General features: G+C 53.2%; 11 protein-coding genes across 11 annotated transcripts; 5 read left to right on the top strand and 6 right to left on the bottom strand.

The window, feature by feature from the left end:
* Positions 1–128: 128 nt before the first annotated feature.
* J4E90_006605 (uncharacterized protein) lies at positions 129–2,210 on the bottom strand (the record flags this gene model as incomplete). Its single annotated transcript, XM_051436150.1, has 5 exons — positions 129–1,034; positions 1,084–1,572; positions 1,617–1,883; positions 1,931–2,124; positions 2,177–2,210. 5 exons carry the CDS (start codon positions 2,208–2,210, stop codon positions 129–131), a joined length of 1,890 nt encoding a protein of 629 aa, XP_051289944.1.
* Positions 2,211–3,356: 1,146 nt separating this feature from the next.
* Positions 3,357–5,080, top strand: J4E90_006606 (uncharacterized protein; the record flags this gene model as incomplete). The annotated part of the gene is made up of 2 exons (XM_051436151.1): positions 3,357–3,695; positions 3,755–5,080. The coding sequence occupies 2 exons, from the start codon at positions 3,357–3,359 to the stop codon at positions 5,078–5,080; spliced, it is 1,665 nt and encodes a 554-aa protein (XP_051289945.1).
* Positions 5,081–7,947: 2,867 nt separating this feature from the next.
* Positions 7,948–9,659, bottom strand: J4E90_006607 (uncharacterized protein; the record flags this gene model as incomplete). The annotated part of the gene is made up of 6 exons (XM_051436152.1): positions 7,948–8,062; positions 8,112–8,669; positions 8,721–9,016; positions 9,066–9,334; positions 9,386–9,536; positions 9,585–9,659. The coding sequence occupies 6 exons, from the start codon at positions 9,657–9,659 to the stop codon at positions 7,948–7,950; spliced, it is 1,464 nt and encodes a 487-aa protein (XP_051289946.1).
* A 1,877-nt stretch (positions 9,660–11,536) lies between these two features.
* J4E90_006608 (uncharacterized protein) lies at positions 11,537–13,274 on the bottom strand (the record flags this gene model as incomplete). Its single annotated transcript, XM_051436153.1, has 6 exons — positions 11,537–12,270; positions 12,319–12,418; positions 12,472–12,867; positions 12,914–12,974; positions 13,026–13,184; positions 13,231–13,274. 6 exons carry the CDS (start codon positions 13,272–13,274, stop codon positions 11,537–11,539), a joined length of 1,494 nt encoding a protein of 497 aa, XP_051289947.1.
* A 1,242-nt stretch (positions 13,275–14,516) lies between these two features.
* Positions 14,517–15,507, top strand: J4E90_006609 (uncharacterized protein; the record flags this gene model as incomplete). Its single annotated transcript, XM_051436154.1, has 8 exons — positions 14,517–14,566; positions 14,648–14,698; positions 14,751–14,768; positions 14,823–14,839; positions 14,890–14,904; positions 14,957–15,078; positions 15,129–15,345; positions 15,395–15,507. 8 exons carry the CDS (start codon positions 14,517–14,519, stop codon positions 15,505–15,507), a joined length of 603 nt encoding a protein of 200 aa, XP_051289948.1.
* Positions 15,508–16,108: 601 nt separating this feature from the next.
* J4E90_006610 (uncharacterized protein) lies at positions 16,109–17,007 on the bottom strand (the record flags this gene model as incomplete). The annotated part of the gene is made up of 2 exons (XM_051436155.1): positions 16,109–16,703; positions 16,907–17,007. 2 exons carry the CDS (start codon positions 17,005–17,007, stop codon positions 16,109–16,111), a joined length of 696 nt encoding a protein of 231 aa, XP_051289949.1.
* Positions 17,008–18,103: 1,096 nt separating this feature from the next.
* On the top strand, positions 18,104–18,623 carry CRP6 (40S ribosomal protein S27; the record flags this gene model as incomplete). Its single annotated transcript, XM_051436156.1, has 4 exons — positions 18,104–18,106; positions 18,270–18,307; positions 18,362–18,508; positions 18,563–18,623. The coding sequence occupies 4 exons, from the start codon at positions 18,104–18,106 to the stop codon at positions 18,621–18,623; spliced, it is 249 nt and encodes an 82-aa protein (XP_051289950.1).
* A 976-nt stretch (positions 18,624–19,599) lies between these two features.
* J4E90_006612 (uncharacterized protein) lies at positions 19,600–20,919 on the top strand (the record flags this gene model as incomplete). Its single annotated transcript, XM_051436157.1, has 2 exons — positions 19,600–19,983; positions 20,113–20,919. 2 exons carry the CDS (start codon positions 19,600–19,602, stop codon positions 20,917–20,919), a joined length of 1,191 nt encoding a protein of 396 aa, XP_051289951.1.
* A 721-nt stretch (positions 20,920–21,640) lies between these two features.
* RPS9 (40S ribosomal protein S9) lies at positions 21,641–22,424 on the bottom strand (the record flags this gene model as incomplete). Its single annotated transcript, XM_051436158.1, has 4 exons — positions 21,641–21,821; positions 21,874–22,107; positions 22,183–22,281; positions 22,357–22,424. The coding sequence occupies 4 exons, from the start codon at positions 22,422–22,424 to the stop codon at positions 21,641–21,643; spliced, it is 582 nt and encodes a 193-aa protein (XP_051289952.1).
* Positions 22,425–22,618: 194 nt separating this feature from the next.
* RPL21A (60S ribosomal protein L21A) lies at positions 22,619–23,272 on the top strand (the record flags this gene model as incomplete). The annotated part of the gene is made up of 3 exons (XM_051436159.1): positions 22,619–22,659; positions 22,773–22,867; positions 22,926–23,272. 3 exons carry the CDS (start codon positions 22,619–22,621, stop codon positions 23,270–23,272), a joined length of 483 nt encoding a protein of 160 aa, XP_051289953.1.
* A 1,683-nt stretch (positions 23,273–24,955) lies between these two features.
* Positions 24,956–26,411, bottom strand: J4E90_006615 (uncharacterized protein; the record flags this gene model as incomplete). Its single annotated transcript, XM_051436160.1, has 3 exons — positions 24,956–25,729; positions 25,791–25,980; positions 26,044–26,411. 3 exons carry the CDS (start codon positions 26,409–26,411, stop codon positions 24,956–24,958), a joined length of 1,332 nt encoding a protein of 443 aa, XP_051289954.1.
* Between the last annotated feature and the right edge of the window lie 1,079 nt (positions 26,412–27,490).

Consider the following 27,490-nt stretch of genomic DNA (forward strand, 5'->3'; position numbering starts at 1 on the left):
CTATTTGCATTGAGCCTAGTTTAGGCGCGCATTGAGCTGAGTCAACTGGCATGCCTCAGGTTGCTACTGCTTGCTTCTCATCATGAGAATCGATTGCATTTCCTCAAAACTGCAATGAACTTCCCTATTCAGTCAACGCGCAGACTATCTATCCTTTCCACAACATCCATGCCATCCAAACCCTTGATCAAATCTGCCGCCTTCTCCGCAACAGCATACACCAAGCTAACAATATTGCCCTGTACATGGGTCGGGAAGATACTAGCATCCACCACCCTCAGTCCTTCCACGCCGTGAACTTTCAATTCCGCATCTACAACACCGCCTTTCTCCTTTGGTAGCATGGCACAAGTACCAACGGGATGATACTCCGTCACCGTACTATTCTGCACAAAGGTCTTCGCTTCTTGCAGTGTCTTGGGTACTGGGCCGGCGGTTTTAGACGTGATGAGGTTGCCATCGGGGTCTCTGCGGAGGACTGAGGCAAGCGGCTCTACGGATGTGAAGGAGATACAGTGAAGGAGCGCTCGGGCCATCATGTCGAGGTCGAGGGGATGAGAGAAGTACGCTGGGTCGATTGTAGGATACGCGGTAGGGTCAGAGCTGTTGATGTGTACACTACCGCGAGACAGAGAACGTGTACTGCATGCGCCTATGGTGCACCACATACCCTCTTCTACAGACGGAAACAGTCCGCTAGCCGACTCTGGGTTCTGCATCTGTGCGCCCGTAGGCAGCATTACGATTTGACAAACTGCTTCTTTAGGATTGAGGAGTTGGCGCCCATAGAGGGTGTCGCGACCTGCAGGGTCGGCATCGGGATGTTTACTGCGGAAGTCTTCAAGGAGAGATTGGATGTGCGACTCTGCGTTTGGAAAGTCGGGCTCGATCTTTGCAAGAGAGGCGAAGCCTGTCGTTGTAGGCGCTCCTGCAAATGGACCGGCTTTGTGGGTAATGTATGCTTCTAGGGCTTGCTGCATGACAGCTGGGTTCTGGACGAGAGCTTCGGCGGTTGGGTATTCATCTTTTACACCCTGGGGAAGGTCAGTGTATGGAAGTAACCAAAGCAATATACACACTCACCAGTACGAGACCAGTTGCTGTGTGATCGGACAAGTTCTCCCCGACGCCTGGGAGATCGACGAGGACGTCAATTCCAGCCTTCTCAAGTACAGTAGATGACCCGATACCGGAGAGTTCTAGGATCTGGGGGGAGTTGACAACGCCGCCGCAGATTATGACCTCTTTGCTCGCGTTCATCATGTGCGTAGTGCCATCAACTGTGAAGTGAACACCGGTGGCCTTGACACTGTCAAAGGTCTTCTCAAGCTCGATTTTAGAGACCAGGGCATGAGTGATAAGAGTCATGTTTGACCTGTCCGCGTTGGGCTCGTAGTAATCTCTCGCAGCGTAGCTTCGTCTGTTGTGCTTGGGGTCGATAGTGTTGAGCTGATTGAAGCCGCCAATCGCCGAGCCAGTACGAGGATCCTTTGCGGGCGAGTATCCGGCATTTACTACAGTCTTGGGCCACACGTCCTGGCCCCATGTAACGTCGGTTTCTGGGAAAGATATCTAGTTCGATTAGCAAGATCCATGAGTTGCCAATGACCACTGACATGGACTGGACCAGAGGTGCCGCGAAGTGATCTGTCGAGGTATTTGTCGTCCATGCCCTTTCCAAAGGTCTCTGATGCTGGGTGATATGTTTCGAACTTTTTGTAGTAGGCCTTCATATCGTCAAAGGACCAGCCTTTATTGCCGAGCTCTGCCCAGTTGTCCAGATCTTGCTTGGAAGCCATGCTGAACATGTTGTAATTGATAGCTGAGCTGCCACCAAGGACTTTGCCTCGGGCCCAGCCGTGCACCCGACCGACTGTGCCCTCCTGCCAGATCGTTAGATGAAGCCAATTCCAGCACATCATGTGCTTACCTGAGGGACAGTCTTGTAATCCCAATCATATTGTGATTTGCCCCAGAGCTGAGTGAACATGTTTGGTGCATCGATCAAGAGGTCATTCAGTCCATTGCCGCCAGCTTCAAGGATAGCTACAGAAATGTTGGGGTCCTCTGTTAGACGAGCTGCAATGACCAAGCCCGCGGTGCCACCTCCAACAACGATGTAGTCTGCAAGTATCGAAGAGTTAGCAAAGAAATGTACTGATGAATGTGTACGTACCATACGACTTGCTTGTCAATTCCTCGAGAGACATATTGGGTCAACAGTTGTAATATCTTGAATGATCCGAGAGTGCGCAAATTAGACCAGACTATATATGATTCCGTACTGCAGTGATAAAGTAGTGTTTCTCAAAGATCTGGAGTGCGAGGTCAAGGCTCCCAGCTGGGCGGGGCTGCGCACTACTGTGCCTTTGACCTGCAGGGCTGGCTTTTGGGCTGCCACGAGGCTTGTTCGAGAACCATGTCCGCAGAACCCCCAGACCATAGCCCCATACAGTTGCAATAGGCGAGAGTACACCGATGGACCTCGTGCCAGCTCGCTCCAGGCATCCGGTCAGTACTCATTGGGCAAGGAGCAATACCAAACGGATGAACCGAGCAGTCCATTAGCTCTCGTGGTAGTTCTTCGAGGCGTCCGTGTGGGGATCTAGATTGGCGATGGGTTCACGCGGGGCAGTTCTTTGTCGGCCTACCCGTGAATGTAGCTGGGTAGGTATTCAGCATTCGGTAGCCGTGATCATAGATATTCCCGCATCACATCACACATGTTACTAAAACTGTTGCCGGCGAGTTGAGCGTGTTTCAGTTCCGCACTAAAGTTCACCTTCCTCGATAAGTCGTGATGTTACGAGAAGGCGACGAGCTGACGCAGCAGAATCCACTTGGTACGCGGCTGAACAGCCCTATGTCAGCCCTTACCTGTGGCCAAGATGGCTAGGCTACTTGCATGCGGGGTAGCTTTACGAGCTTTCGTCAGGCCCCGGGCCATGTCTCGGCCTCGTGATAGCAGATGGCGACGCCAGGCATTAGCGGGACCTACTCATTGCCAACGCAGCAGCGAAACGGTCCCGCAGGCAAGGCGCCGCTCTTTTCATTCAAAATCTGCGCGGCGACCTCGACTAATGCAAAAAGATGTGCCGAAGGATGCTGATTTGGAGCTCTGTGTGTCGTCGACGGGTGCTGCGTCTAGAGCTACTTCGGATGGGACCTCGAGTAGGTTCAGACGGCCGTGGTAATTATCTAGACACCCGCAATCGACGGCTTTGGACAAGTTGCCCGATTCGGACCCTGCCGCGGCTAGGTGCACAGACCCCCAGTCTTTGGATGCTCCACCAAAAAGTTTCTAGAGCTTGCAGCTTTCGACTTGCGACAACGAACTTCCGCAATCACGCCCGGCCATGCTCACCGAACAATTCGTCGCCGCCATATCGGCATCGACCAAGCCAAACACGGGCGTCACCAAAGATGCGGGTATATTCGTCCACGAGTTCCAGCCGCTCGTCGCCCAAAGACAGGCCCTCAAGAAGAGCGCGGCTGCGCCTAATGGCATAGCTGTGAGCGCCTCACATATCTTCGCTGCACAGTCGGAGAAGGCGATTGTCCATGTCTACAGCAGAGAGAAGGGCAACCAGGAGGCCCTCGTGCCCTTCCCAGAGAGGATACACAGCATCGCACTCGCGGCGCAGGACAGCGTGCTCTTGCTGGGGACTGAGAGTGGGCGCATACTAGCTTGGGAGGTCAGTCATGAGTTTGGATTGATAGGTGTAGTGTGCAACTTCTCTAATACATATCTCAGGTCTGCTCAGGCCGTCTTGTCTCCACGTCCACGTCCCATCTCCAGCCAGTCACGAGTATTGTTGTCGACCCGTCGTCCAACTTCTTCCTGTCAGGCTCCTCGGATGCCATGATTCACGTATGGGCGCTTCCCACGATACTGTCATTCTCTCCCGACGCCTCGCGTTCGCCGATGCAGACCCTCTCTACCCACCGCGGCCCCATATCGTCCATCGTTTGCGGGCACAGCTCGAGCACTGCCAACATCGCCGTGTCAATATCAGGGGACAAGTCTGCTATAGTATGGGACTACCACAATGGCCAAGCTCTGCGCACATATCTGCTGCCTGAGATACCGACTGCAGTCACTCTCGACCCTGCAGACCGGGCATTCTATGTGGCTTACACTGACGGCAGCTTACAAACCATCGACTTCTACGATGACGTCCAGAAGACTACCTCAATAGACGTCCTTCGAGATAGTACCTCGTCTCACCGGCCAATTCAGCCGCCGCCAAAGAGCCGGTTCAATGCAGAGTCGCAGAAGCTCGGCGGAGCCCTCTGTCTGAGCCTTAGCTGGGACGGCACAACAATCATCTCGGGCCACGCCAGCGGCAAGATAGCACTCTGGGATACTGCAAAGTCCAACTATCTTTCTACCCCTGCCAATCTTCCCGGTCCTGTCTCAAACCTTCGATTCCTCCCGCCGACTGGCTTTCCCAACGCACCGGAACCGACTTTCAAGATCCAGGCTATTGTCAAGCCGAAACAAGATGCAGGGCTGACGAGCAGCGTAAATGGCCTGATTCCGCCAAACTATACCTTGAACCTGCAGCTGACGGGTCGGCTGCGCAGCCCCCACGTTTCTGCAACTGAGAAGAGATCTGCGGGAAGAAGCGCCTTCGAGGAAGCTCTTACGCACTCCAGTTTCCCTGCCAGTATGCTGGAGGAGAGCTTAGCCGAGCTAGAATCGTGGGCTGCTCAGCCCAAGGGCGCTTCAGCCTCGACAGCCGACTTCATGGCGCTGGACGAAGGTAGTGCGACTACATCTGATTCCTCAGCCAAAGCTCAGCAGGCCGAACTCAGGGAGTTGAAGAAGCAGCTTGCAAGTCTGCAACGCATCCAAAAAGTTGCATTCTCTCAACTTTCAGAATTGCGCGAAGAGAACGACTACTTCAAGGGCCAAGAAAAGAAGAGGGCCGAACGCACCAAAACACGAGCGAAGAGGAGAATGAGTACTAACGGCGCGACTCGCAAGCAGACCAACGGGGATGTGGAGATGAACGACGGCACAGACGCCACTTCCGGGTCTGAATCGGATGATACCGATGCAGCTGACGAGTCCTGAGCACCGACGATAGCGGGGCTGCGTATAAGGCCACGATACCGACAAAGGTTCTTCGCGATAAGGCGACTCCTGCGGCATAGAATGGATGAGATGCTGCACATGCTTACGCCCGCAGTCTTGGTATAGCCGCAGCACTAGACCTCGATATGTAGTACGTTTACGCGTCTAGTGTCTTCATCGCCTAGCATGTACATCACGACATGGCAAGAGTCCGAAACACCACGTCGGAAAACCGCGGCATTGATATCCTTCGCCTACGCGTCCCAGCCGGTGAACTCCGAGACTGCTCATGTCAGACCCCGAAGACGAATATTCGTATACACGGACTTGCTACTGTATCGCGAAAAACACAAAGACGCCCAGGTCAATTCTCTTGAACACATAGCCAAGCCCTCTTCAAGCCGTCATCACACGAAGCGGGGTAGTCCGTGCAGGTTTCCTCTTCGCAATTGTGCTACTATTGACGAACATGATTGTACTGCGCAAGCACGACGCCGTGTCTTCAATGTCACGCTTGGATCAACGTCAGCTGCACCACGGGACGAAAAGCCAAGTTCAGAGGCTGCGGCCGGTTTTCGATCACGCAGCTCTTCAACCCGTCCTGCTGTGCTACTGTTCGGCTTACGCCGCAAGTTCATGCTTCATTCCATGGACCTCTCTCTGTTAATGAGCAGCCTTTGGATGAAAGGTGGAGGCAATGTAGCTGGCTGCTGTAAGACACGACCTTGTCATCCGGCCGGCAATTGCAAAACTACGCCTTTCGCTGTGCGTGAGCCGCAAGCTTCACTTTTCGCCCAAGGACGAAACAGAGCAAGAGTCAAGGCATGTCTCGAGCGGTGTGAGTATACTCGCATAATGTGCGACCTCGCGCGGGCCCTATACCAGCCGTCCCGCTATAGTGTGGAGCGTGGTTCCTGCTGCACACCTGACTCGCAGGGGCCAAAACCAAGCGACTATCGAACTACTACCCACCCTCCCACCGATCCTGCGAACAGCCGTTCCAAGATGCCGCCAACGCAATCCTGTTTGTTTCAACGAACACACACACACCTTTTGCCCCGGTGGTGGGAAAAGGCGTACAGGAAAGACGGTGAACGAATAGCGTTTCGTGCTGCCCATATGCTCGCTGCCCCTGTACTGTAAAATGCCGTACACCACACGCACACACACAGAGATACAATAGAGCAAGTTCAATATTACAAAAACCCCTGCCTCAACTACTCGCTTCATTGAGCGAACCGCGTATCTTGCATTGAACCCCCGCCACTCGCTTCCGAGATCGTAAACATGACTCTTTTCTGCACCCTTTTGTTAGCTTCACTCAGCGATCCTTCCTCAGACATCCGCACTCCCTAGGCAGATTTCTCTCTGCCTTGCTTTCCCCATCTCCCCGAAAAAGCAAAACTGTACTTGTATGAGTAATCAACGTCACACACACACCACACACAAGCTCTTATACAAGGCTAGTCGCGTATGGGGCAACGCGCGTTGCGCAATCCCTGCGAGCACATGCATAATGGTTCGATCTTGCTGCGATGGGCGGACGGAGACGGGCGTTTAGACCGTTTATAACATGCAAAGGATCAGAGTATTGCAGAAGTGCAGGGCAGGGCGTGATCGTCCGATGAATTGGGGGAGGAGAAAAGGGAGTGGAGATTATTTTTTTAACCGCCGATCTTATGCGTTGCCGAGGTGTGAGAGATGTAACGTGGGGGCTGGATCTTGTTGGGAATAATGATTCGGTATATTGGCTTGGGAATGGGGAATGGGGAATGGTTTGAGATTGTTCGCCGACGACTGGGTCGAGGTTGCAAAGAGCCAGACTTTCGGGATACACTATATTGTGATGAGGTTGCATAGGCTCGGATCTTTCTCCTGCTCTGCAATTGCTTCTGCGGCACGCAGTGTGGGCTTCCTTGTTCAGGGTCCATGTCATAGTGGAGTTACATATACATCACGTCGTCATCTTCAGTAAGTGGGATACCTGGGTTTATATTGGTTTGTTTTTAACGGTCCTCCTTGTCCATTGTAATGCCATCGGCGACAAGGCCGCCTGCAAAGTGATAGAGATACCTTGTCATCGGTCATGGCTACTGTGTGTAGCTTCTGGGACATGGATCCTTGCAGCCTGGGCATGCCATGTCCTGATCGGACGCAGGCCGAGGTACATCTTGAAGATGTAGGATTCTCAACGAAGGTATTCGTGGGGGCTCGCAACAGTTCGTTCGGGCCAAGGGATTGAAAAGCAGACGCAGACGGGTTCTGTGCCGCAATCATGGGTTTTCCAGCGTAGTGGGGCGCGGCAATTATAGTCATGGAAAGACCGTGCATACCGAATAGTGTTTGTATTAAACTGAGAGAGGGTGTATGGTTAAAATATGTCGAAGGTGATGAGTGATCGCTAATAATGCCATGGGAGAAGAGAACAGACAGAAACCAATAAAGATGTTCAACTCTAAAGTCGATCACCCTGAGGCAGATAGTCTTTGGTATTCGTCACGGTCGTAGATCCTTGCGGGTTTGGCTTGTAAGGAAGAAAGAAGGTACAGTACTCCGCCCTCGCTTGATGGAAATAGGTCGTGGATGGATGCTAGATTGGAAGCATCTGTGGGTGGCCAAATAGCCCGAACTTAGGCACTGTGAGTACCGTCGCTTTTGCATGTGTAGAGGTGATTGGGCGATATTCCGAAAGAGGTTAAATATGGTATCGGTCGTCATTCGTCGTAAGTGTGCTGAGGCCGTGGAAGTATGATGCAGGATGCCGAGAAAGTAGAGCAAGCTCGATAAACGCCACGCTAGTAGTCGCTAAGATATCGGGAAAGGGCCACCAGTGAAGCGCGGGGTCGAGTTCGGGCATAGAAAAGTGTTCAAGATGAGTGTGACTTGTGGCGGCCTTTGTTCCCTATGGAGTATTCGCCGTCCGGACACCATTGCTCGGGTTCAAAGTCGGGATTCATGAAATGCGCAGTGTTGAAGTGGGAACTCGTACATGTCAGTTAAGGTCAACAGGCATTATCGGGCCGATACTCACTTGCGAAAGATGGACGTTTGAAACGGCTGGACTTGCATCGAAGAGCCAAAACCTGGTTCCAACTCGTACATTGAAGGCCGGAAAGGGCCGCCTCTCTCAACACCCATGGGAGCTGCTCGGTCGATGCTCACGGGTGGCGGTGGGGGATGTATGGGGAGTGTCACAGGAGGTTGGTCGAGATGTATGCTGTGATGACTCGGCGGGTTGTACTGGCTTGCGTTGCTAGAATGGAGTGGTGTAACAAAGTCCAAGTGGGAAGTGCTAACCGGCGTTACAGGCGTCGGTGTCGGGGCGTATGGCTGGACAGGCGTAACCTGAGGATGAGAAGTGGGACTGGGGCTGAAGTCGTACGAAAGTGAAGGCCATCGCTGGCCTAGACCGACACCAGAGGGGTACATTCCCGGGATCATGTTCATGACGTCGCCGACGTTGGTAGCGGTCGGTATGAATTCGTCAGTGTAGTTGGCTAGGGCAACATGAAGTGGTTGCTGTTGGGGAACAGGCTGGTGCTGGACTTGTGGTATGTCTCCAGCCTTGTATAGGATGTCGTAGTGGCCACTGGGGAGAATTAGTAGGCGAAAGATAGTGCCATGCACGGTGTGTACTTACGGCCTATAAAGCAGTCGTAACATGGGCGCACCGGGGATGGGGCGATGATGGGCGTCTGTCGGTTCTGAGTAGAAGCTGCGGTTGATCTCTTCGCCTGGTGAGCGGTCCAGATACCATACTTCGAGACCAAACCCAGCAGGCTTGATCAGCGCTTCGGCAAGGGCGGCAATGCCAACATTGTCGGCTTCACACTGAGTGGGTTCGATGAAGTTGGAGCAGTATGTTTTGACGTCGCCGTTGTCTACAAAGTGCATAAAATCATCTGCGTGCGTCTGCACCCATGCACTGGCTAGGAGCTAGAGGGGGAGTTAGCAACTCGAATAATGAAAGATGTGGAATGCAAACCTTGACGTAGGTGATGATTGCCATAGACTCGCCCGGGTCGTTGAAAGTACGCAGGAGAATGCTATCGGCTTGGCCATTCATGGCGCGCAGCGATTCGGCAAGCCTGGTCATGAGCTCGAACGCCTCTTCGGCAAAGTCAATCCAGATATCGCGCGAGTAGCCGATATTTGAGAGCAAGTTGCCCAGCGAGTTGAGGCGGCCTTTTTCATGGTCCAGCTTGCTCACGTCGCCCACATGCAGCAGGGCCTCAAAGTAGGTGAAGGCGATTGCTGTTCTTGTTAGCACGGGCAAGCAGCACGAGGAAAGCGATGGGCACTCACCCCGCCATCCACAGTGGCCGTCGCCACGGCAGGTGCGGAAGTAGGCATATTTGGCGGGCAACGCAGCGGTCTTGACCTGGAAGACGGGATCTGCGGTGGCATATTGCGTCGTGATGGCAGCGCTGCTTTGGCGTTCGCCCACCAGTGGGCCCTTGGGCGGTCAGCGCGCTTGGGCGAATATTGTCGCAGTTCAACTCACAGTGGCTTCGGGCTCGTACTCGCTCGACAGCTTCTGCAGGTGGGCATAGTCGTCGTCGGAGGGATACGCGGCCATGTTGAGGTGGGGGTTGCGATGCTGGTGGCCTGGGTGATGGTGGCCAGTGTGATGATTATAGCTCCCGGGAGCAAGGACCGGCGCGCGGATAGCAAACGCTAGGCCGCCTTGGTAGTGGTTCTGAGCCGGAACTCCATAGTGGCCCTGGTGTAGGTGTGCATGCGGGTGATGCTGGCTGTGAGGGTGGTAGCCCGTCAACACCGACTGTCTGCTCATCTCGTCCTGCTATTATGCGTGTTTTGGCGTGTGTGTGCGATTGTGTGTAGATTGCCGGCACCGTCCGTTCCCCGCTGTGTGCGCTCCGTTGGCTCCTTGATGGCCGTGGGCGTGACTGGCCTCAGTGGCGAGTAATTGGATGGAAGGATTCCACGACAGATCCGGCAATGCGCAAACGATCTCAGCAACAATTCGCCGGCGAGCTGCTGGCGAGGGCAGCAGCGTCTTTAGTAGGTGCAGAGGCCGGCGGCGGAGGACTGGAGGCTGTGGTCGTTGCTGTGATACTCACGGGCGTCCAGGGGCACACGCCAATATATGGGAGAGACAGGAGGGGATCTTCGCGCGTGCCAGTGCAATTGAAGCTGCCAGGCACCAAAACAGTCTGCAACACTCTGGTCCAGCCGCTCTGAAACGGCCAATTTCAGTTGCACCGGATACCTGCGAGGGGAGACATGGCAGGGCGCGAGGGTGTACAAGAGGAATGCCACTCCACATAATCAGCGCCAGGGAGCATCGCGCAAAAGCAAGTACTATGAGATGCTCGACAGAGGCCTGCTACATGCTCCAAGACGACCCGGCTAGGCTTGCCCACCAACACCGGGGTGTGATATCGATTTCCGCTCCCACTAGTCTTCATGGGTTAGCATCTGGAGATTGAAGTGCACTCTTGATGCTCCGTCACATCAAACATGGAATCGCCGAGCAAAGAGCCGCGGAAGAATCAGAGTCACGAGACAGCGGGCATGACGACATGGGACCTCTCGCCAGGCGTAGCAAGCCCTCGAGCAGCGCCGCCAACCGGAACAATTGCAAGCCCAGGGCTGGCGTTGCATGCGTCGACGAGCAGAGGCTGTATCACGTCGTCGAGTGCACTCAACACAGCAGCATCGAGGCACCCATGGCGTCGAGCAACATGCCAAGACGACCCTCTGGCGTATTGTTGCAGTGGCCGCCTGCATGGCATGATTCGCTCTGCCGCTCCGTGGCTGGTGGCGCTTCTGCGACAGAAAAAACAAGTGCCCGCACACCCGAGATAAACTCTTGTCAAGTTACCGATCCCACGCCGCGTGCGAGTCAGGGCGGACACGGCGTGGGCGCTGCCATTAGCTGAGAGGCTCGCTTGCAACACCCACCTCGTCTGTGCCCGCTTCCCCGGCGCGCAGTGCCATGGCTGGGAACCCGCCTGTGATGCGTATGTGTACGAGTGCAGTGAAGCTTCAGATCACCATGCGTCACATCGATAGTCGATTCACGGCTCATAGGCATCGAGATGGCGAGGCGTTAGTTGGCGGCAGGCTACCGCCATGACCGCGCGATCGGGACCTTGGCTGGTGGCCGTGAGAAAACGAGGCCATGTTACATACAGACGACTTCGCACCGCTGCTGACCTGTGGGTAATTGCACTCGATTGCGTGACCGAACATGTCCGTTGCCCGCCTACTATGTTGAGTCGCGTACCGCTCATGTGCACGGGAACTCTTGCCCGGTGCTACCCGATGAACCAACCCACGTCGCCCTCTTGAGCAACCTGACCGCATGTCTCAATTATTTCAGGTCAGAAACGCCTCGGTGACGGTACTGTGCAACTCCCACTCTCCGTGCCCTGCCCGGAAACCCAGTTACAGGTCGTCTTGTGGACCGCGCGCGACCGATGCTGCAAGTCATCCTTTGCTCACTACCCCCGGGAGGCGTCCTGGACCCTTGCCTTTGCCTCGACCAGACTTGCCCCCCATCGAGCTTGAGTTCCAGCCGCTCATGCCTTGGGGCCCGCCACCACCAGGCGTGAACTGCGAACCGCTCTCGTCCGACTTGAAACCTTCGCCCTCGTTCAGCACCGTCTGCCATAGGGATCCGATGGCGCTGCTCCACTCCTTCATCGCTTGCACCCTGTCCATGTCTGTGCTACTTTCAATCTCCACCGTTCCGTTCTGTTGGTTGATCTTGCCGCGCAACCGCTTGTCAACAATCAAGAAGCCTACGATTTCCTGCACTTCAGCAAGTGAGATCTTAAGCTGCTTCGAGATAAAGGCTAGTGTGAAGCGGGTGTAGGGTGCGACAAGCTTGACGACCGCCTTGGTGCGCACATTACGCGTAACTTCGTCAATGTTCTCGGCGATGAACGGATCTTGCAGCAAATCCTGGTTGTTCTGCAGGATCTTCTCATAGCCGTGAATGTCCTCTAGCTGATAGGCGTTGACTAGGTCCGTCATAGTGGAGATGCGCGGGTCATTCTGGTAGGGCTTGGTCTCCTGCGAATCAAACGGATTGATGTCTGAACCCGATAGCATGGTCGCGAGAACCAGGTACTTCAAGACCTGTATTCGTTGGAGCGATCCAGCCTCATCGTAGTTTTTGAAACTCTCAAAGAAGTCACTCTGCGCGCCTTTCCAGTTCTCTGCAATCCGTTAGTACCGAACCGGTATCTAGGGCACGGGCTACTTGCCTTCGCTCATGTGCATCTTGCCACCACATTCACGGATGATGCCCATAATCTTGGGATGCGGAACTGCAGACTTGACCTTGAGCGCTCGCTGGTATAGTGCCTGTCTTAATGTTAGAGATAATGCAGGTAAATCTCAATGCAGATGGGCCTTACCTTTAACCGCTTGTTGTTCCTAGTCTCCGCGTACATGAGAATTTCCAACGAGTAGACTTCCAACGAGTATGTGCCTTTGCTCGGGTCATCTGTTCCATCCTCCCTCTGACAGGCCTTGTGCAACTCCCGGAGCTTCTCCGTAAGCTGACGGTAGTCTTTCCTATCCAACCACAGCCTCGCCAGCTTGATGTTTGTCTTTAGCCAGAGCCGCTCGTTGTTGGTGCTCTGGAAGATGTCGAGGGTCAGGGCGTAGAAGTTCTCCATGCAGCGATATGCGTCGGCGTCTTCTGCGGCCTTTTCTATAAAGTCGAGCATGTTGTTGATGGACTTTTCCGAGTAATTACGCGTCACGGCCGACTTGACGTATGTAAGAAGCTCCTTGTAGTGTTCGACAGCCTGTGCATGTCAGCTAGAGGTCTTGCTCGGGGATGACCAAATCTACCTTGTCGTAGCGGGCAAGCTTGAATTCGAGCTTGATTGCCTGCTTGAGTCCTTTGAAGCCCCTATGCGTTCGTCAGCATACATTCATTCCCCCAAATCTGCATATTTCCTACCAGTCCGACTTCTCTTCTTCTAGCGCGGGCATCCCCAGGAATTCGTCTATGGCTGCCTCGGGGTCGTCGGCCTTGAGCTGCTTCGCATTGTAGTATTTGTTCTCGATGTCGACATCGCCGCTCTGCTCGTCATCGTCGTCCTCGTACTCGAAGTCGTACCTACAGCTTGTCAGAAGGGATATTGCCTGGATTCATGGCGGCTTACTCCTCCTCGCCGGAGTCTTGCATGAAGTCGTCATCGTCAGACATGGTTGTGGCGTCGGTGATGGTTTACTTGGATCACAATCGTATTCTCAAGTTGGAGTGAGACGCGTGCGGTGTGCTATTAATTCGGTAGATAGAGGTGTTTGCGGTGTGGAGTTGTCTGGAGCTCTCGCGACTTGTTTGCCTACGTGAGGCGGCGGTAGGTGCCTGCGGAAGAGCCCCACTTTCGCGGGGCTAAGCTCCCAGACGCAGCCAGCTGCAGTATCCTTGACATGCATCGCAACATTCACTCCATTCTCTCTGAAGGAATGTATCAGGCGGTCTTGAGGCTGCGCGTTCGAATCTCCTACCAAAATTGCACAACTATGTCATTACAATCTGTACTTACGATCGATTTGGTTCCTACAGCAATCGGCTCCAAGCCATTTCCCGGCTCGTCCATCTCATCTCCCGGCGCACTGACGCAATGATGAATCTAACACTCCGACATTTGAGTAAATCTCCGGTTGTGAACATGGACATTTATGAAGCCTCAAAGTCGCACAGAGTCTGGACGAGGCTGTGCAATATTCGAGCATAGTGGCGTGCAGTAGGCCTGGGACTGAGGCATTAGACAGCATATGCTAAGTTCGCGACCTTCTTTTTTCGGTCCGGCTTCCAGCTGTGGAGAAGGCTCAGACCCCGGGCATTCTTATCCCAGAATCCCAGATCCCTTCTCAACCACTCGCCGTCACTAGCAGATCCCTTAACTCGGTTCACGGTCCTGGCCGTCATGTTAGTCTCATCGATCAATTCTTCCTTGCTGCCTGTGCACCGAGGTTCTGTCGCTGGCACTTGCTCGCGGCCGTTTCCCCAGGAACACTAACAAGTTTGACAGCTCTCTAAGATGACCTTGGGCGAATAATTGTTTGGCTCAGCCGGCAAACACATCGCCCCGCGTCCGTGGTGCTTGCTAAATGGATAGCGTCAAAGCCGTGGAGTGGTCGCGGAGGTGAGCAGTGCCAATCGACCTTTCGGGCTTAGTCTTAGCGACGTGTGGATCTTCAACTCCATCCATCCATCGCTTGCATCTCCAGCCCAGCATCTGGATCCCCCCCGGCTTCCCTCTTACCTCACACATCCTTATCATCATCCGTTACCAGTCTCCAGTGCGACTCTCGCTCTCGTCCTCACCACATCCGCTGCCACGACCGCGACCGTCGTCCTTTGTTGCACCAACGCGCGCGCGCCTCTCGTCCCTGAGCCGACGACACGACCCAATCGCCGACTCTCCTTCCGACCTTCACGATGCCCATGTGCGGTGGAACAAAGTCTGTGCAGCGCAAGCTGGTGCTTCTGTACGTCTGCTATATGCGGGGATGCCTCTTTGTTTGGGCGACCGAGGCGTGATGCGACAGAACAAGCTAACGTACTTCCAGCGGTGACGGTGCATGCGGCAAGACCTCATTACTTAATGTCTTCACAAGAGGGTATGTAACATCGTTATCGTGCCATCTCCGCAGCTTGCTGACTTTGTGGTAGCTACTTTCCAACAGTATAGTGAGTATTGTACCTGGTATTGAGATACGAATGAGGCTAATGAAGCCCTCTCAGCGAGCCCACAGTATTCGGTAAGGGCGCGCCTCACACTATCTATTCGTGTCGCTAACAACTACTACAGAGAACTATGTACACGGTTTGTGCGCCTATCTGCAAGTTCTACAAACACGATTGACACGGTGCGACAGACATCTACATCGACAACACACACGTTGAGCTCAGCTTATGGGACACCGCCGGGCAAGAAGAATTTGATAGGCTACGATCATTGAGCTACGATGACACGCACGCGATCATGCTCTGCTTTTCGGTACGGTCATCCGACATTATGCTGTTCAACTCGCAACTCACACGGCACAGGTCGACTCACCGGACTCGCTCGAGAACGTAGAAACGAAATGGGTCGGCGAAATAGCAGAGAACTGCCCCGGCGTTAAGCTCGTTCTAGTGGCACTCAAGTGTGACCTGCGGAAGAAGGAGGACGACGACGCCGACGACCAGCAACCTGAGAAGCCATGCATCGACTACAACGAGGGTCTGCGCGTAGCGGAGAAGATCAAGGCACTGCGGTACCTGGGTAAGCCAAGCCACGTCTCGGAACCATGGCAGATATCTAACGGGTGTAGAATGTTCCGCTATGAAGAATAGAGGTGTGAACGAAGCGTTTACTGAAGCCGCCCGCGTCGCTCTGCAAGTCAAGACCAGCAAAGACAAGAGCGGCGGTTGCACAATCCTCTAGGCCGATACAACACTCCCGCCATTGATTCCGACCGCATTCCACCACAAACTACTCGGCCAAATCGAACCCTACTTCATCTCTGGATAGACGCGCACCGTCCCACACTTCTCGTGATCCCACCACCGCCTTCATATTCGCATCGTTAACATCCTTCGTATCTTCATCCATTGTTAGTTCTATGCTTCTCAGGAAAAGGTGGCAAACTGTTTGGTGCTGGTCCAAGTCCGGTTGGATAGGACGCATACTCAGGACGGGAGTGCGCATTGGCGAGTAGTGCTCCCTGCATAGACCTTCCCCTCGATTCCTTTTATACGCTTCAACGCTTTTATACTTTTATTGTACATGTTTGCTCCAGTCCAGCTTCGGCGCTGACTTTCTTCACTTCTTTCTTTGGTTTGGCGGGGTCTACATGCGTTTACGCTGCCGGTAGCGAGAGCTTCTCGAATAGATGAGCTGAGTTGACTGCACTTTCAGGGCGAGTTGGATGTTACTTTGGATAGAACACAATCAACAGCTCACGCTCTTCACATCATGCTATCGTGGAACCTAAGTGATGCTGTGCCCGTTGAAAGATGTGTTCCCTTTGTCGAATCTCAAGCTCCTAAGAAGCCATAACATCGCCCTCCTCCGCCGAAATTTCCGCCACCTTCTTAACCACCTTCGCCGGCTGTCCCATGACGACACAGAAATCCGGAACATCCTTTGTCACCACGCTCATAGCGCCTACAGTGACTCCCCTGCCAATCGTAACACCGGGTAGGATAACCACATTCCCCCCAATCCAGCAGTCATCACCAATCACAACCGGCTTTCCATACTCGATATTGTCCCGTCGCGACTGCACCTCGATCTCATGCGTCGCGGCAAAAATCGACACATTAGGGCCGAACATGCACCGGTTCCCTATGGTAACGAGCGAGCAATCCAGAATAGTCAGGTTGAAGTTTGCGTAGAAACGTTTGCCTAGGGAAATGTTGCAGCCGTAGTCGATGTTGAAAGGGGGCTCAATGAAGATCTCATCGTCAGCCACATGGCCGATGATCTGTTTGAGCATCTTCAGGCGCTCTGCGGCGAGAATGTCAAAACCCTTGCTTTCGTCGGTTGTGGCGGGGTCGGGGAACCATGTGTTGTATTTGTGGGCGAAAGCGCGGGCTTTGAAGCGGGCGGCGTTTAGGGACGGGGTGAAGGCGTTGTAGCTGGGGTTGTGTCAGTATCCTACGGTATGAAAACATTTGCCTGCAGTCTACATGAAGATAATGCTAGATAGAGGAACATCTAGCGTTGATGTAGGCTTCACGATATCTGGGTTTCCCCTTCAAAAGTGTGCATGTTTACTTCTTAAAGAGAAGGCAGTGATGTAGTTTGGACTCATTGCAGACAGTAGAATGTGTATACATACAGCATACCCGAGATCATCTTCTCGTACTCCTCGTCCCAGGGCACATGGTTGAGCTTCTTCGCCTTCTCTATCTCCTGCGTGTTCTTCTGCTGCGCGGCCATGTTGAGATACAAATCGCCGGTGAACTGGATGGATTGTTTATTCTTTCACTCTTTGTTGTTTCCTCCTCGTACTTATATGCAGCCGCAGTCTATACGATGTACGACGAGCTTGGAAATGACGCTAAGTGGGGTAAAAGGGAAGTCACCCCAGATGCAATGGGGCAATACCTCGCACTTTAGCGCTCAGTCGAGTTCAGCTAGACCAAATGACCACACAGAGAGTCTGCGATTGCTGTTCTCACATCCCCAGTCAAAGGCAGAGTGCTCCACAGATTCCGCGGCACGACTTCTGACCAGTCAGAGCTCTCCCGAACTTTTGCCTTGGGAAGCTCACTCGTGTCGTGTGCTTGGATGCATCATACCTGCGAATCGGTCCGATTGGGACATGTTCGTTTACTTCTAGTTTTGAAGATGCACTTTGCTGTGCAATCAGAGGTGAAGCAATGAGTGTGGTGTAGCTGCATGCAGTCCAGTTGCAATTGTTCACTTGATTTCGACGTTGTAAATCGAAAAGGTCCCGAACAAAAGGCTTGTCAGCAATTAGCTGCTTCGCTATACTTAAGGACGAGCAGCCAAGAGTACACGGGTGGCTTGAGTATGTGTCGCAGTTTGCAGCATACATAGTATTAATCTTAACAAGTGGATAGCCTCGATGGAAATGTATACATCTACTCTTATACACTCTTTGTATAAAGCATCACGAAATGTAGCCACCCCTAGTGGCGGTCTGCTCATGTTTAGTTCACGTGGGCATCTTGCCGCTCTGGAGCGAGCTTTCGTCATAGACTGGACAACACGCAGCACAACAACACAAACGTTCCGTATTGCAGTCAAAGAACAACAGCGTTAGAAAAAAGACTAAAATGTTGCAAAGCATTGTGAAACTATGTTGATCCGGGGAAGAGATCCTGTGGAAGTCGCAGCCCTGGAGTGTGCACGGGCCGCCAAGATCCACTAGCGCAGCTCGCTTGGTGCACAATGGTCGATTTTGTCGACGAACAACCCCCCCTTCTACTACGTGACTTTCGCGCCCGAATCATCGACAAGCCATCAACGACAATCAACCAAACCAAAAGACTCTCCATAAATCGTCACAATGGTGAGTTCGAGTTCCCGAGGGTCTGGACGGCCGAGCGAGAGGGTTTTGAGCAGGCACACGAGACGCCCGGAGTTTGCCACAGCATCTTCAATTCGCAACCTCTCGCCGCCTCGCCCTGCGCAAAAATTATCTCAATGAGGACTTTGGACTAACAGTATCCCAGGTTCTCGCAGTTGACCTCCTCAACCCCTCCCCGGCCGCGTACGCATACATTCCCGCCCTTTCGCCCCCGACCTGCGACTAACAAGCGTGTAGTGAGGCCCGCAAGCACAAGCTCAAGACCCTCGTGCCCGCCCCCCGCTCCTTCTTCATGGACGTCAAGTGCCCCGGATGCTTCACCATCACCACCGTCTTCTCGCACGCCAACACAGTCGTCGTCTGCCAGGGCTGCTCGCAGGTCCTGTAAGTTTGGGACAAATGGATATGGATACAGGGCATGGGCTAACGCATTCACAGGTGCCAGCCCACTGGTGGCAAGGCGCGGTTGACCGAGGGCTGCTCTTTCCGAAGGAAGTAGACGATTCGTCGATGTGATGACAGCGGGGATTGATGGGTTACGATGACGACTATCATGGCTTAGGGGTGTAGATCTCATTGGCGCCGATCGACTCGACCGCAGGATAGAAGAGGGATCTTTCGACTCGAGTCAATGCAAAAGTCACAAAAACGGGAGTTCCGGATATCTCAGCGCTGATGGACCACCCTTTTCCTCGAATCTATTTCCTTTTGTTCGGCATGGTCTTTCAGCTTTCATGTACATGCATGTGGGAGGAGAGATAGCATTTCAGAGCCTTTGGATCAGTCGTCCGAGGTGAGGACCGGCTTGCAATCGAGGATACCTACGCATGCTAGCGGTCCTTTGTAAATCAAGCGTCAATTCCTCACACTCGTTTCGCATACAAAGAAGTGATCTACATTATCCTGTGAATAACATGCATACGCCGGTTTTATGTCTATGTGTTGTACACTGACTTGATCAAGTTCCGTCTACACCGAACACCAGGTTGTATACGGGTACTGTACCACCCCGCGTGGAATGGAAACGGTCACAACTTACTAGTATCGCAAAGAGATGTGCTTCTTACCTAGAAAAGAAGGACATCATCCTTGGCAGAATGATTCTGCTCTCCAAGTGGGGAAGCATGGCCGAGACCCCTACCCAGTTCATAGCACCTTCCCTACAAGCAGCCACATGACGAGCAAAACGCCGACCTCCGCCAACTTCAAGATTCCTACATAATAGGCGTCGATACAGCCACCTCTATCTTAAAGACCAGGAGGCAACGCCGCTGCATAACCGTTCGCCTAAAGTGCTTATTTCAATTAACGATTGGACACGAGTCGAGAACAAGCCACCCCACGTCATCGTCAATACTTCCACTCGCCCTCTCGTTCGCTCGCGCATCCGCGGCTCACGGTTCGACAGCCACTAAAATAGATCAGTGGACAATCACAAGATCAATAAACAAACATTTGCAAGCGCGTCGTTCAAAATGTCCACCTCATCCACAGCAGGCGCGGGAGCTCCAACCAACCCCCACCCCATCCCTCTGACGGAATCCGAAGTTTTGATCCGCGGTTTCCTCGCCGCCAACCCGGATCTTTGCGACGACAAATCGAACCCCATCGAGATAATGACAGATCGCTTTACGAACCAGGAATGGAAAACGCAGATTGATCAGACGATTAAGAATGTGTTGAAAGAGGTGGAAAGTGGTGAGAGGGCGAGGAAGGTTTACGAGGGCCCGCGGATGAGGAATGGAGATGAGGCGCTGAAGGAGTTGGCTAAGACGGTGGATCACACGGTACTCAAGTTGGACGCGACGACAAAGACGATCGATGGGCTTTGCGCTGAGGCCAGGACGGAGAACTTCAAGGTATGTGCTTCTGCAGTTGTGGTGGAGTTTCTTCGGGATGAGGCACAGTCGCACCCTTAGAGTTTGGAGGTGGGACACGTGCTACATCTCACCGCTCCCGAGAAAAACCCAAGCTAACAAGATTCTCAGTCTGTCTGTGTTCGCCTGAACTATGTCCAACGCTGTGTCTCCAACCTCAAAGGCACCGACGTGCTCGTAGCCTGCGTTGTAGGCTTCCACGAAGGAACCCAAGACACGTACTACAAGCTGCGAGAAGCACGTGCCGCCGTAGCAGCAGGCGCGAGAGAACTTGATGTCGTCCTCAACTACGCCCTCCTCACCAAGCACAACCGACCGGCTTCTCCACCGTTAGAACGTGCTCGTGATTCAGCAATCGACAGCATCACCGCTGCCAACACGGCCAAGAATGCTGGAAGCAGCAATGCCAGCGACTTTAGCGAGGAAGACTCAGAGGAGATCCCAGACTACAGCGCCATTTACAGAGAACTGGCTAGCATACGAAGCCTCTGCCCTGCCCCCACAACACTCAAACTCATCCTCGAAACTTCGCAACTAAATTCCGCGCAAATCCTTGCTGCATCTCATCTTGCCGCTGCTGCTAGCTTCGACTTCATCAAGACATCCACTGGCTTCAACGGACCGGGCGCTAACCTGCCCAACGTGCAGCTCATGGTCGCCGCGGCAGAGTACCTCGCATCGGCCAAAATAGGCAAGAAGAAGATGGAGGTCAAGGCGAGTGGTGGGGTCAGGGACTTGGACACGGCAGTCAAGATGCTGGAGGCTGGCGCGACACGGCTGGGAACTAGTTCTGGGTTGTGGATTATGCAGGAGGCGAGGGCCAAGGTTGGCGAGGAGAGGGTTGCGGCTGGGCTGTCGCTGGAGGGAAAGAGACCTAGCCCGCAGACGCGGTTGTATACCGATGACTCTGAGTACTAGGATCATTCAGCAGGGAAGAGCATATTGAGACATAGTAGTCGAAAGCCGGTGTTGTGAGAACGTATTGACACCTGTCGATTGCTTGAGTTGTGATGTGTGCATGTGGCAGGGTCAAGATACGGGAGGTATTAGGCTCATCAAGAGTTTGATGCAAAATGCAGCGAGCTGATCAAACGTTATGCAGATAGCTTGGGGTTTGTTAACGACTCAGCCACAGGGCAGACATCGTTGCAAGATCGTCAGTCAGACCACCTAGTACAAGAAAATGCTGAATAGGTCGGGAGCCTACATTAACGTTAGGTCACCTACTTTGCATGTTTTTATCTTGATGTAGGCTCCACAGTGTTCGAAATTTTCCATGAATGAGGTGAGACTGGCACATCATATAAGAAAGAACTGAGTAAGCCTGCAGCCTACACTAGGACAACAACGAGTAAATGATAAGACGTAGCATCAATGTAGGCTGCAGGGTGTTGTGAGATCCTACAAACCGTACGTGGACAAGCATCATTTACATTCTCACGGGCATTGTAAGTGAACTAAGACAGACGATGGCAGTTGAAAATTTTTGGGCAGTGTCTACGTGAAGTATATGTAGATCATCCACCAGCCGAGACCCACAAGGGATATAGTGCTTTCCAGGACAGGATGACTATCAAAGAGATTCATCCCATCGTGCCTAACGCCTGTCGTCCATGAATCATTCCTTTTGGCGTCAAGTCTACTCCTCGTCCTCCTCGCCGGCGTCCTCGTCACCACCCTTCTCGGCGGCCTTGGCCTTCTTCCTCCTGACACGGCCAGGGCGGCCGCCACCGAATGGCGAGGTCAGAGCGAAGTCGATGTGCTTCTGGGAGTCGAGGCGGACCATGAAGGAGGGGACGTTGACGATCTGCTTGCCGACACTGTGATACTGTTAGTCGCGCGCTTCTTGAGCGAATGCGGGCGGATGCATACCGGATGTGGCGCTGGCGGATCAGGACACGAGCGTGGTGGATGGACTTGGCGAGGCCGAGCTTGTAGACGCAGGTCTGGAGACGGCGCTCCAAGAAGTCCTCAATCTTGAGGGCCAAGACGTAATCGAGCTTCATGCGGGACTCGTCAAGGACACCGACACGCACGAGACGGCGAATGAGAGCGTTACCCTCGAAGAGACGCTTGGGGTCCTTCTCGTCAAGAGTAAGAAGCGAACTGCGAAATGTTAGCGAATTCGCATCTCGCAGACTGCGCATCAATTGCGCGCAGACAGGAACAATGGGCACTCACCGAGCGGCACGACGGATCTTGGACAGAGTCAACTGGACACGCCAGACCTCGCGCTTGTTGCGGAGACCATACTCGCCGACGAGCTTGAGCTCAGTATCCCTAACCCAACATTAACTTGTGTCCCAGACATAAGCGGAGCACGCTCTCGCTCAGTGGCCATGGGGTTGCACATACAGACGAGCGGACTCGAAAGGACGACGGGGGACGCTGTACGTCTTGGAGTAGGATCGGGGAGGCGCCATTGTGGTTGTCGATGGTTGAGTCTGCGATAGAGAGAAAGTAGAATATTGCCAAAGCGCACACTGCCTCCTCGCTACGCATTGACCACGCCGGTGGTCCGTGCTCGAGCCCACCACCGGGCGGAGGAATATTGAACTCAGAGTCGAACCTCGACAACAGTTCAGCTACTAACCACCAGCCCAACTTCAAACACACAATGGGTCACGCAGCCGGTCTCCGCGCGGGTACGCGCTATGCGTAAGTTGGAATGATTGCGACTCCCCATGCGACTCCCTATGCGACAAGACCAGACCGCAGTCTGAGTCGAAGGCGCACTCTATTCATTCGAACGATTGCTAACGCTGCGACAGTTTCTCTCGCGATTTCAAGAAAAAGGGAATGATCCCGCTTTCGACCTACCTCAAGCAGTACAAGGTCGGTGATATCGTCGATGTCGTAGCCAACGGTACGAAACCCCAGATCCACAGCGAAAGCGGTTGAAGCGGAGGACTTATGCAAAACAGGTGCCGTCCAGAAGGGTATGCCCTACAAGGTCTACCACGGCAAGACCGGTATCGTCTACAACGTCACCAAGTCCGCCGTCGGTGTCATCCTCCAGAAGCAAGTCGGCAACCGATACATGGAGAAGCGCATCAACGTCCGCATCGAGCACGTCCGCCACTCCCGCTCACGAGAGGACTTCCTCAAGCGCGTCAAGCTCAACTTCGCCAAGCAACAAAAGGCCAAGGAGACTGGCGAGCCCCAACAGATGAAGCGCCAGCCCGCACAGCCCCGCGCCGAGCACATTGTCAGCCTCAAGGAGCAGAAGCCGGAGAACATCACACCCGTACCTTACGAGACCTACATCTAGACGTGGACAGGTGGCTCCGGGTGGATTGGCTGGCAAAATGGGATACGGATGGTCAACGGCGTGGTTTCTCGGACTTCTCGATTATTCTCCTTCTGCACTTTCTTACGCATGGAAACCGGCGATATCATGGTGCAGATACAGTGGTGTGCCAAAATGGCTTTGAGTGACCCCTCACGCCAATAAACATCATCCTCCAATCCCAGTACATGCAGTGTCTTGTGTTGAAGTGTGAAGTCCTACCGTAACCATCGCCCAAGACGCTCCACCAACTCCTACTATCTGCAGTCTACAATCAACATCAAATTATTCACGGAATGACTTGGTCGTGTACCTATGCACTCGACAGGGGGTAATGTCAGTTAAGAATAACGAATAAGTCTACATTGCCTCAGTACTCTTATGAACGTTCGTTTTGGTGGGAATGTAGACTGCGGTACATCGATCTATTCCTTACCATGTCCCCAAAATCTTCGCCATGAAAGCTTACACCTGCAGCCAACGCCCGCCATTACCATTCTTACCGAGTGCTAGAAGCGCGCCATGACTTATTCCTCCAGCCCCGCCTTCTTCACATGCGACACCTCGTCAAGCAGCATACTGTCGGACTTCCAGCTATTGCGATCGCCACCATGAACCACGCGTACTACCATAGCTTAACCCTGTCCGTCTAGGTGATGAATGGTGCGTGTTATGTAAGGTAAGCGATCAGTATGCTTTCTCATGCTCGCTTCACGCAATACCCTTTGTTTTGTCGGCTTCAAAACCCGGACCACTGCAAACACTTCTAAGGCATACTCTGCTCCACCCCGATCAAGGATGAAACTGAAAAGAGGGCTGTACCATACATTAGTGCTGAGACGAAAATAGCAAATTCTGAATGCAATACAGACCTTCGGGTCATTCACTGCTACTACTGGCTGTAGGGAAATGTGCGTTTTTTCCCTTGGATGGAGTGGCTCTCGAAAGCTTCTGTAAGAAGCCGGCTCCAGCACCCTTCAAGTCGGCGTTCATTTCATGCAACATAGGAAGTACGCCCGTAATACGAATGATACGATCTAAATGCAATCGATCTGGACCTCCGGACTGCTTAGCGTAACGCTGTCTTGGAATTCGGTGAGCACTCCGTCGTTCGTCGGGACACACTAGGCGTAAGGTTTCGCGAGGAGCCTCGCACCGCACTCCGAGTATCTGCTAAGAACTTCGCAAGGTTAGTACTTTCGATAACGTGAAACGTGGAACGGATGTTGGATTGACCGGTCACATTTTTACTCCGAATGTATGCGTATGTACTTTCGCGTGGACACTAGGTGGTAGAACATGGAGGACGATATGCATTATTTCATATAGTACTGCGCTTTTACATGACGCTCAGACACAAACACATCGTGGTGTGGTACACTAGAATCGGACAGTGTACATTTGAAGTTGTAGTTGTTATTTGTATTCGGGTATCTCAATGCTACCTCTTGGTAGACAGTGTAGTACAACATGGCTTAAAAACAAAGGAAACAAGAAGTCGCGCCACTCCAACGCCTACGCTTTTCGTGCCGAACAAACGATAGTGTACAAGTAGTATCGAGTCAAGGTGAGACAACGGGGTCGGTGTGTAGTGCAGTTGTTTCTGCGAGCAACGGACATCGTTACTTTGAGGAGGACCAGGCCGAGGGTGAAAGTATACCCGCCTCATGACGACCTTCGACTGTATTCATCATTCCAGTCTTTCGATCGTGGCCTTCCCGCTTCAAACTCTTTGTCATCAGCAGTCTCCACCTGCACACTTGTCTCTGTGACGATACTGATGCCGTGCCCTGTGGGTGTGTTTTTAATTATCGAATCTTGTGATCCTGCTCGTGTTGGACTATCGTCCTCGTGTAACGTGTCTTCGAGTCGTGACCGCGTTGTGTAACTGCGCCCGCGGCGGTGGTCCACTATTCTTGATAGCCTGTTGCTGCCACCTACTATGGTGACGGTGCGGGCAGTGGATGTGAGGGGTTCTTTGTTGCTCATGGAATGTAGGCCGTAATGATCGTCGTCCCCTGGTCGTGCTGCGTTCGTGAGGGTCGCAGTGACGGTTCTGTTGTAGTGCCCTGTGCTCAAGTCTCCGGAGACTAGAACCCGCCGTGTCAAAGTGTACAAGAGCGCATCGATCCAGCCGCACGATGTGAGAAGCGAGCCAGCCACGATGTAGAAGAGTTCTGGCATTTGATGACCGGTCATCGCTACCATGCGACCCACGGCGATGGGCAATGTGAGGAGGACGTATACGAAAGGGTACATGACCATGAACTTGGTCGCGCGCGTGAGCTTGCTAGTATCGTTCGCGATGATGCTCCGGATGCGGCCGCGGAGGTGGAAGAAGACATGGGCGTAGATGATGATTGTTCCGAACTCCACAATGAAGATCCACAGGTAATGAAGCCAAAGTCTTTCTTCTTGGTAGTTGGAGGAAACCCAACACTACTCAAAGTCAGTCCAAACAGCTCCCGGGTACAAGGAAGTCGGAGAGAGGTATGCTTACCCATCCTGCAGCACGAGCGAAGTATCGCTCCTGGTAGAGCGCCGGTCCAAGCACCGTGAGGAACAATGCGAAGGCCCAAATCGAGAGAATTGACACCACAAACCAAAAGTATGGCATTTTGTATCCCTTGACCACGCCCAACCAGGTGTGTATCGCGATTGCGAGGACGAAAAAACCGCTCGCGACATCTCTGAACACGAGTATACAGAGTCAGTGTCTATCTCACAGACATATTGGACGGGATAATGCTTACCCAATTTGTAGGAACCAGGCCTGCAGGAAACATGCGCCAGTAGGTGCCGCGATCTTGTTGATTCGAAGCCAATGGAAGGAGATCGAGAAAGCGATTGATTGTTGCAGATCTGCGATTAAGAGGTTGTAGATGAGGATAACGTATTGGTTGTATCCGACGTATTGTCTGTAGTGTCTCCGCCACGATATCATTCGTTGAGTGATGAATCCGAGTAAGGCCGTAACTGATAATAAACTCATCATGGCAAATATGCCGAGGGGAATGAGCCCCGCCTTGTAGACGGGGGCGAGCGGATCCATGCTGTCCAAAGTTGTGTCGTACGGCTTGTTGAGAGAACGGTCTTCCAGGGCAGAGGTTATAATGGCCATGTCGTAGGGCGCCATGGTTGCAACAGATCGTCGTATGCGAGTTGAAGCGGCCCGATAAGATGATCGGACGTAGTTCTGTTCTCAGCTCATCAAGAGACCATGGCCGGCAAGCAACAAATCGTCGAATCGCGCCTGCAACGAAGCAATTTCGGTCTCGTGCCTTGTAAGATCCAGTGACCGCCCCACGATTTGTCGAGCGCCAATAAGCAGGCTACTGTGTGACAGGACGTTGTCGAACGGTCAGACAGGTTGAGTAGGTCAGGTGGGATGGTGCTTGGCTTTGTTGTATGCATAAAGGAGGAGTCAACACTAAAGGTATTCTCCGCGAGAAAGATCCACAGCTTAAGGCATGTGCGAAGGATATAGGAAATAATGTCAATAGATGCCAACAGCTAGTCTGGGTGGAGCAGTGTGCCCTGATATGGACCGAACACATGAAAGGAAGGAGATCGTCCAACTGACTTCTTTACCGGGCCAAACGGAAATGCAGGTGCCCCAGACGCGGCATGTTGGACGGCGTGGACGGGTCCTAGACGATCGCTAAGCTTCTCAGCACGCTACAGTTGCAGGGTTGATGAGAGTAAGTTTGACATGGGCCATTGCATCCAGGTAGCTTCCGTCCCCTGTCAATCAGCGAGTGTATTGCCAGCCGAGCGGACGCCCAATATTGGCTTCAGGTGCCCCTCTGATACAGGGAGACGACTCGAGAGACATGTCGTACTCGGGCCCGCCGGGCGACTCCACTGCTTGAGCGTAGACAGGCTGGGTGCTCCTTGTCAGCGACGAGTAAGCTTCGCTGTGCAGATACCAAAATGTTGTCGCGTGTGAGTTTCAAGCGGCAAAGGACGGAAAAGAACAACAACAATGCGCCGCCACCACGTGGAGCACGCCCCTGTTTTGCCTCCGAATGGTCTTCAGGGTCAGCGATGCCTGCGAAGAGGCCGAATGCGACAAAGATTTGCAGTGCCACAAAGCGGTGCCATCCGCGGTCTCGCCGTGCTGATGCGTATTCGCATAGTTTTGCGCAATTTGTTGCGTGAACGCCATGGTTGGTCTTTGATGAGGCGTTTGCCTCTGCC

Source organism: Alternaria incomplexa, assembly GCF_024043165.1.
Source record: "Alternaria incomplexa strain BMP 0042 chromosome Unknown scaffold_9, whole genome shotgun sequence".
Lineage (NCBI taxonomy): Eukaryota > Fungi > Ascomycota > Dothideomycetes > Pleosporales > Pleosporaceae > Alternaria > Alternaria incomplexa.